Genomic DNA, 8,836 nt, shown 5'->3' with positions numbered 1-8,836 from the left:
GGGGGGGAGAGAGAGGGGGGTAGTGTGTGTGGGGGGGGGAGAGAGAGGGGGGTAGTGTGTGTGGGGGGGGAGAGAGAGGGGGGTTATTGTGGGGGGGGAGGGAGGGGGGGTAGTGTGTGTGGGGGGGGAGGGAGAGGGGGTAGTGTGTGTGGGGGGGGGAGGGAGAGGGGGTAGTGTGTGTGGGGGGGGAGGGAGAGGGGGGTAGTGTGTGTGGGGGGGGAGAGAGAGGGGGGTAGTGTGTGTGGGGGGGGAGAGAGAGGGGGGTAGTGTGTGGGGGGGGAGGGAGAGGGGGGTAGTGTGTGTGGAGGGAAAGGAGGGGTAGTGTATGGGGGGGAGGGAGAGGGGGGGTAGTGTGTGTGGAGGGAAAGGAGGGGTAGTGTGTGGGGGGGAGGGAGAGGGGGGGTAGTGTGTGTGTGTGGGAGGGGATAGTGTCTGTGGTGGGGGGGGGATAGTGTGTGTGGTGGGGGGGGGGGGGGATAGTGTGTGTGGTGGGGGGGGGGATAGTGTGTGTGGTGGGGGGGGGGGTTAGTGTGTGTGGTGGGGTGGGGGGGGATAGTGTGTGGTGGGGGGGGGGGGATAGTGTGTGGTGGGGGGGGGGGATAGTGTGTGTGGTGGGGGGGGGATAGTGTGTGTGGTGGGGGAGGGGGGGATAGTGTGTGTGGTGGGGGAGGGGGGGATAGTGTGTGTGGTGGGGGGGGGGGGATAGTGTGTGTGGTGGGGGGGGGGGGGAGATAGTGTGTGTGTGTGGTGGGGGGGGGGGGGAATAGTGTGTGGGGGGGGGGGGAATAGTGTGTGGTGGGGGGGGGGGGGATAGTGTGTGTGGTGGGGGGATAGTGTGTGTGGTGGGGGGGGGGATAGTGTGTGTGGTGGGGGGGGGGGGGGATAGTGTGTGTGGTGGGGGGGGGGGGGGGGATAGTGTGTGTGGGGGGGGGGGATAGTGTGTGTGTGGGGGGGCGGGGGATAGTGTGTGTGTGTGGGGGGGGGGGGATAGTGTGTGTGGTGGGGGGGGGGGGGGATAGTGTGTGTGGTGGGGGGGGGGGGGGGATAGTGTGTGTGGTGGGGGGGGGGGGGGGATAGTGTGTGTGGTGGTGGGGGGGTGGGGGGGGCGGTAGTGTGTGTGGTGGGGGGGGGTAGTGTGTGTGGTGGGGGGGGAGGTAGTGTGTGTGGTGGGGGGGGAGGGAGAGGGGGTAGTGTGTTGGGGGGGGGGGGAGAGGGGGGTAGTGTGTGGGGGGAAGGGAGAGGGGGGTAGTGTGTGGGGGGGGAGGGAGAGGGGGGTAGTGTGTGGGGGGGGGAGGGAGAGGGGGGTAGTGTGTGGGGGGGGAGGGAGAGGGGGGTAGTGTGTGGGGGGGGAGGGAGAGGGGGGTAGTGTGTGGGGGGGGAGGGAGAGGGGGGTAGTGTGTGGGGGGGGGGAGGGAGAGGGGGGTGTAGTGTGGGGGGGGGGAGGGGAGGGGGGGGGAGGGAGAGGGGGGGTAGTGTGTGGGCAGGGGGGTAGTGTGTGGGGGGGGGAGGGAGAGGGGGGGATAGTGTGTGGGGGGGGCTGGGAGAGGGGGGGATAGTGTGTGAGGGGGGTAGGTGTGTGGGGGGGGAGAGGGGGGGTAGTGTGTGGGGGGGGAGGGAGAGGGGGTGGTAGTGTGTGGGGGGGGACGGAGAGGGGGGGTAGTGTGTGAGGGTGGTACTGTGTGGGGGGGAGAGGGGGGGTAGTGTGTGTGTGTGGTACTGTGTGGGGGGAGAGGGGGGGTAGTGTGTGTGTGGGGGGAGAGGGGGGGGTGTGTGTGTGTGGGGTGGGGGGAGAAAGGGGGGGTAGTGTGTGGGGGGGGGGAGAGGGGGGTAGTGTGTGTAGGGGGGGGGAGAGGTGGGTAGTGTGTGTGGGAGGGGGGTAGTGTGTGTGTGTGGGGGGGGGAAGAGGGGGGTAGTGTGTGTAGGAGGGGGGTTAGTATATGGGGGTGGGTAGAGAGAGGGGGTAGTATGGGGGGGTAGAGAGGGGATGGTGGCGGGGGGGAGAAAGAGTGGGGAGTGGAGAGAGGGGAACTGGTGAGCTGTGGGGGGAGAGGGGAGCTGTGGCTGTGGGGGGGGAGAGGGAGGGCGGAGTGCAAGAGGGACCAGGTAGGGGAGAGAGAGAGAGAGAGAGATGGGGGGGGGGAGGTGGAGGGGATGTGGGGAAGAGGGGAAGAGAGTGCTGCTGGGGAGGGCGGAGGGGAGAGAAGGAGGGGGGTCGGTGGGAGAAGGAAGAAGGATGAAAGAGGGGGAGGGGTTATGGGGGGGGTGGATGTGTGGGTGAGGGGTGTGAGAGGGAGGGTAGTGGGGGGGATAGAGTAGGGAGGTAGGGCGGTGTGTGGGGGGGTGGGGCGGAGTGAGAGGGAGGGAGGACAGTGGGTGGAGGGTGAGAGGAAAGGAGGGCAGTGTGTTTGGGGGTGGCGGGGGGGGTAGTGACAGGAAAGGAGGGCAGTGTGTGCGGGGGCTGGGGGGGGCCGAGTGACAGGAAGGGAGGGCAGTGGGGGTGCGGGGGAGTGAGGAATGGAGGGCAGTGTGGGGGAGTGGTGAGATAAAATAGGGCAGTGGGGGGTGGTGTGAGGAAGGGAGGGTAGTTGGTGGGTGAGATAAAGGGAGGGCAGTGGTGGGCAGGGGGGGTGAGCGGAAGGGAAGCATTGGGGGTAAAGAGAGAAGGGAGTGGGTTGTGAGAGAGGGGAGATGCAGGGCGTGCTGGTGGGGGCGAGGGGGGAAGTGAGTAAGCAAGGGAGTGTATTGGGGGACGAGTGGGGGAGGTGTGAAATTGGAAGGGGAGTAGGGGGTGAGAGAGGGGTGTCAGTGTTTTTGGACTGTGGGTGAGCGAGGGTGATGTGTGGGGTGAGAGAGAGTGGGAGGGCAGGGATGAGTGGGGATGGAGGTAGGCCTGTGAGGAGCGGCAGTGAAGGCGAGGAGGCCTTTGTTAAATGTGCAAACCAGGAGGAAAATAGTCATTGTCGATACTAGCAATAGGATGATCAGATTTAACGCAATAAACCCAACAGGTTGAGGTTGGCGTCTGCATTGAGATGTGCTCATTTTTAACGCTTGATTTACTTCTCTCATTGACCAATTGACCTCCTATTCACCCTCACCCCTTAGGCTGAGTCGGACATTGATAACATCCTTCAGCAAAGAAAATGGGTAAAGAAAAGATCCACATTAACATTGTCGTGATTGGACATGTAGACTCTGGCAAGTCCACCACCACTGGGCACTTGATTTACAAATGTGGTGGCATTGACAAGAGAACCATCGAGAAGTTTGAGAAGGAAGCTGCCGAGGTGAGTAAACAAGATCAACTTTCCCTGGTGGTTGTTAATGTGCATCTGGAACGTTGGCTTGTACAGTTCTGTAATTAAAGACCTGATGAACATGACTGAATGTTGTAAATGCCATGTAGGATACTTAACAAACTGCATCGTAATGAAACTTGTCTTTTTTTAACCCTCCCACTTCAGTTGTATCCATCACTGCAACTAGACACGAAGTTACTATTCTGTTTATGTGGACCCAAGCTCTTGAAAAATGAGAATGAAACTACCAAAGTGAATGGTAGGCTAAATTCTGAAGAGCATTCAAGACGTTGCATCTATGCTGAAGAGTCAGCAGGATTTACGCTTGCCTATCTCCTTTTCTCCACTCATTTCTACTAAGCTTTATTACACAACAAGCAGTTAATGTATCACAATGTGGTGCAGGTTTTTCTGGCTTTTGGGTGGGAAGAAAATAATCCTTTGAGTACAAGAACGCTTTTATCCTGTGGCCTTCAAAATAGTTATTGTTTGATCGAATATGATCAAAATTAAATTCCTCTAATTGTAAAAGTCATAACTAGAATGAGATATGTATCCTTGTTAAATTTTGGCTTAGAAATGCTAGAGTGCTCAAAGGGTTAAATTGCTTTTTGGTCTTGCATGGTTGGAGCATTGAATTACCAGGATTCCCTACATCAGCATGTTACTATAGTTGTCCTGTTTGTGCATTTGCTTTCTCTAGAGAGGGTCTATATAGAAAATCCTGGGATAGGTTGTACAGGTACTTCAAGGGTAGTACAGTTGGATTGGAGGTAGTGTCGTTTTCAGATCATTTAGGAGTTGCATTGTAAATGAGCAAACTTGAGAATTAGGGAAGCTGCCCTGTTTGAATGGTAGGAAAACTTTGAATGCATTTTATCGGCAGCCTCCTTTTCAAAAAATGATACTAATTATGCACAGCTGGGCTTTTTAAACAGTATAGATACCACCTTCAAACTGGTCGCTGAAACATCCGTGCTGCCCTCCGGTCGGGTACAACAGTAGGTGTAGTGTGCGGACTGTTGCCGAGGAAATGATCTGGGTATGCAGCTGCTTTGAAAATGATGACCAGCAGCAGTTTAAAAAAATTCAAAGTGACTGACAATTTTAATTTAATTAATAAGGCATTATTTTATCACAGGAATCACTGTTATCACTTATACCTGAGGCTGATCTAGGCAATAAAGAATTTAAAAGTACAGTACAAATTGCTTGAGGTGCATTTATCATTTGGATCTTCTCAGAATTTTAATGTTCAACTCGTGTACATGATAATATATACAGCAAAGCCCTACCCAAACATTGCAAATGTCAGATGTACAAATCTATAAACAACTAACTAGATTTTATAACATTTGCAGCAGTCACCAAGAACTTTGCAACTCTTAAGAATATTTGTATATGGATTGAATGTGAAAATTGAGTCACTCTCTGAATTCTAAACACAGCTTTCATTTACGTCACATCCAAATCAATTAGTTCACTCCTTGTGAAAGAAGGAACCCACATTTCAGATCTGCCAAGCAGCCATCAAAATTTGCATAGTTGCAGTTCTCTGCTCTCCTTGCCTACCCACCCCCCATTTCCAACACGACCAATACATCTGCTGAACTTGGGAGGAAGGTGCTCCAGAAACCAAAATTCAAAAGGGACATGTGAACCAAAACTCTGGGGCATTCTTATGATCCTTCTGAAAGCCGACTGCCCTCTCCAAGAGAAAACACATGGTATCTCCAGTAACCCTGTTATATTGAGTTTGAATACAACCAGTCCCCAATGCAACTTCCAAATAGTAGCTGGACCGCTGTCTCAAAATGCAAATTCCTCAGCATTACCATTGGAACCAGCAATTGCATCCTCCCACTAAACTTGCCATTTCCCATAATTGGTTCCTGATCTTTGTATAAAACTATTACTGATTACTCATTGTTTAACAGTTGATGCCAGTAAAGGGTATCTTTTCTACCTAGAGAGTATAGGATAAGTAGGCAATACTATTTCCCATCAGCTAGAAGTGTCATTGGAGACCTGTGAAGAGGTGAAGTATATACATGACTTTTTCAACTACTCTTGCATTCTGCATAAAAGGGAACAGGGAAGGAGAGTATTTTAGCATGAGTCACCAATGCAACGCTTGCCTTTGTGGTCTGATGATTCTGTTTGAGAAAACAACTATTTGTGGCTTCAGCATATTAAATATTGTGACAAATGCTGATGAACAAATTTACCAGTAGTTAGTGTGCAGCATTGTTTGATCTGCATGAATAAGACTTGCTTTAAAACTTTATCTTCAAAACGTGTTTTCTTTTAATAGAACTCATTAGTGTGCTGGAATTATGTCCCCATATAATTTCAGCATTCTGTATTGGCTTGTAGCAGCTACATGTCCGGTGTTGCACAATTAATTGCATATTATTCCTGTAGATGGGAAAGGGTTCCTTCAAGTACGCCTGGGTGTTGGACAAGTTAAAGGCTGAACGTGAACGTGGTATTACTATAGATATTTCTCTCTGGAAATTTGAAACCAGCAAGTATTACATTACCATTATTGATGCTCCTGGACACCGAGATTTCATTAAAAACATGATTACAGGTACTTCTCAGGTGGGTTTATGTGAAGTCAAGAGTTGCCAAAGTAACATTTTGGAAATTGCTGTCAATAAATGATTAAATGAACCTTAATCTTTTATTTGTAGGCTGACTGTGCTGTATTGATTGTTGCTGCTGGTGTCGGTGAGTTTGAAGCTGGCATATCTAAGAATGGCCAGACTCGGGAGCATGCCCTGCTGGCCTACACTCTGGGTGTGAAGCAGCTAATTGTTGGTGTGAATAAGATGGATTCTACTGAACCACCATATAGCCAAAAGAGATATGAAGAGATTGTCAAGGAAGTCAGTACTTACATCAAGAAAATTGGTTACAATCCAGACACTGTGGCATTTGTACCAATCTCTGGCTGGCATGGTGACAACATGCTGGAGGCTAGTGCTAATGTAAGTACAGTTCAGGGAACTGTGGGGGTTTTCTATACTTTGTGTATTTGTTTGTAGCAACCTGGTGTGTCCTTTTTAAAGTGCTGCTGATGATGGCCACTCTGACTTTGGCATTGTTAAACTAAGTGAGGAGATTGCCCCTTCCAAAGTGTAGGCATGTATCTAAGTTGGCTAGTTTATTCCTGTGAAATCTGTTGCAATGTATTGCAATTCAGCAATATAAAGAAAACATTTGAGATTTCTTTTTTTACACAGATGACTTGGTTCAAGGGTTGGAAGATCAACCGTAAGGAGGGTAACGCTAATGGAGTTACTCTACTGGAGGCGCTGGATTCTATCCTGCCACCGCAACGACCAACAGAAAAGCCACTTCGTCTCCCTCTGCAAGATGTCTACAAAATTGGTGGCAAGTTTGCAGTTTTGAACATTGTCAAGTGAAGGTTGAAAATAAAATATATTTGTTTAAAATCTAGATTTTGATTGAAATCAATGGTGAATTTTCCCTTGTACAAACAAAAATGAAATCCATCAATGGGTGGCTAGAATGACCATTGGACATTGAAGGCGTGGATGCCATTTTTAAAACGAGGAGGCTGCCTAGGCACCATTTTTGGCTGCCTGATCGGTCAAAACAAGATGCAAACCGTATTTTTGCATTGTAGTGTAGGAAGCGGGGGAAAGGTACCAAATTTTAGATGCAACATATGTGATCTGGATCACCAACTCATTACATAGCTAACCACTTATTAAGTAAAAGTGAGGCATTCGGATCTATAGTCACTTTGCACGTTTGTTCAATTGCAATTTGTAAGCAGTGGTACTATTGAACATTGATCTTGCTGGGTACTAATCTGGGTTGGCCAACTTGGAATACTGATCTCGTTAATCTCATTAGAATGTGAACTGCAATTTTTTTTTCTTTCAGGTATTGGTACTGTACCAGTGGGTCGTGTTGAAACTGGTGTTCTGAAACCTGGAATGGTAGTTACCTTTGCACCTGTTAATGTGACAACAGAAGTAAAGTCTGTTGAAATGCATCATGAAGCCTTGACTGAAGCTATGCCTGGTGACAATGTCGGCTTCAATGTCAAAAATGTGTCTGTAAAAGATGTCCGCCGTGGCAATGTTGCTGGGGACAGCAAGAATGATCCACCAATGGAAGCTGCTAACTTCACTTCGCAAGTCAGTGTTTTGACATTGTTTTCCATTTATCTTGGTTGGTATTGTTTTCTATTTGTCCAGATTAATGGTGGGAGAGGCCTTTGGTCCTGATAAAGGAAACCTGTTTTGTAGCATTTTTAGGTTTTTTTTTTCCCTTGAATTTTAATGTTTTGAATTGAGGTGCTGCTAAAGATAGCAATTGCATCCTTTCTGGAAATGCTTCAGTCCTAAAATTGTATGACACAATACAAAATGTCCAAGAGCAGTAACTTTGAAACCCAATTTGATGGTGTATTACAGGTAATCATCTTGAACCACCCAGGGCAGATTGCTTCTGGCTATGCTCCTGTCTTGGATTGCCATACTGCTCACATTGCTTGCAAGTTTGCTGAGTTAAAGGAGAAAATTGACCGCCGCTCCGGAAAGAAGCTGGAAGATAACCCCAAGTTCCTGAAGTCTGGCGATGCTGCCATTGTTGAGATGATTCCTGGCAAGCCTATGTGTGTTGAGAGCTTCTCTGAGTATCCACCTCTGGGTAAGTAAAGCCATGCCCCGGGTGAATAGATATTTCACTTGCCTCCCCTGCTGTTGCATCAAACTTGAAATTAACAAGTGCTCTAAATATTGCAGGTCGCTTTGCAGTCCGTGACATGAGGCAAACTGTGGCTGTTGGAGTCATCAAGGCTGTCGAGAGGAAGGCTACTGGTGCGGGCAAAGTCACCAAATCTGCCCAGAAGGCTCAGAAAAGCAGATGAATTCTACGTCTGTCTGCTGCCACTTTAGTCTCCTCAGTTCGAAGCCCAGTCTTCGAATGGATGATCACAGTTTACCATTTAAGTTCCATAATAAAAGACTGGTTGATGATCAAAATGCATCGTAAATACTTCAGAAGGAAAGGATTGTGGACCATTTCATCTATGTTGTAGCAGTTTTAAGTTATTAGTTTTAAAAGTTGTACTTTTAAATGGAATCCAATGCCTTGACCAACAATTGTCATAGAAATTAAAGCTGTTAAAAACATAAATAGAATCTGTTCTTTTAGAGAATTTTCCTAAGACCTTAACTCCAAGAACTCTCTCTGCTTGTTATAACTTCTGAAAGTGCCCCAGGTTTTACTTTGAAACATAGGAACATGAATAGGCCATTCTGTCACCTCAATGTCGCCTTTGCTCCATATCCCTTGTCGAACAAAAATCTAGCAATCCAAGTCCTGTAACCTTGTAGGACTAATGATTTATCACAAAATAAATACCTAATTTGATGCTAAAACTAATCCCTCTGAATAACTTGGCTCGTTGCACTGTGAAATGTATCAAATTAACTGATTAGAAACCATTTGGTAAAAGTCCTTTTTATATCTGTTGAATTGATCTTGTGGCACAA

At 48.8% G+C, this 8,836-nt stretch overlaps 1 protein-coding gene across 2 annotated transcripts in view; it reads left to right on the top strand.

Annotated features, from left to right (window-relative positions):
- eef1a1a (eukaryotic translation elongation factor 1 alpha 1a) overlaps window positions 1–8,482 on the top strand; it is a 10,673-nt gene extending 2,191 nt beyond the window's left edge. For both annotated transcript variants that reach the window (XM_070884781.1, XM_070884780.1), the window contains exons 2-8: window positions 3,106–3,287; window positions 5,724–5,903; window positions 5,996–6,292; window positions 6,548–6,698; window positions 7,218–7,474; window positions 7,754–7,988; window positions 8,084–8,482. In XM_070884781.1, the coding sequence (XP_070740882.1) occupies window positions 3,144–3,287; window positions 5,724–5,903; window positions 5,996–6,292; window positions 6,548–6,698; window positions 7,218–7,474; window positions 7,754–7,988; window positions 8,084–8,208 (1,389 nt within the window). In that variant the 5' untranslated portion in view covers window positions 3,106–3,143 and the 3' untranslated portion in view covers window positions 8,209–8,482. The remainder of the gene's footprint in view (window positions 1–3,105; window positions 3,288–5,723; window positions 5,904–5,995; window positions 6,293–6,547; window positions 6,699–7,217; window positions 7,475–7,753; window positions 7,989–8,083) is intronic.
- The last annotated feature ends 354 nt before the right edge of the window (window positions 8,483–8,836 follow it).

Source organism: Pristiophorus japonicus, chromosome 7 (assembly GCF_044704955.1).
Source record: "Pristiophorus japonicus isolate sPriJap1 chromosome 7, sPriJap1.hap1, whole genome shotgun sequence".
In the NCBI taxonomy this organism is placed as follows: domain Eukaryota; kingdom Metazoa; phylum Chordata; class Chondrichthyes; family Pristiophoridae; genus Pristiophorus; species Pristiophorus japonicus.
Note: the sequence above shows the minus strand (reverse complement) of the source record. Positions and strands in the feature narration are given on the sequence as shown.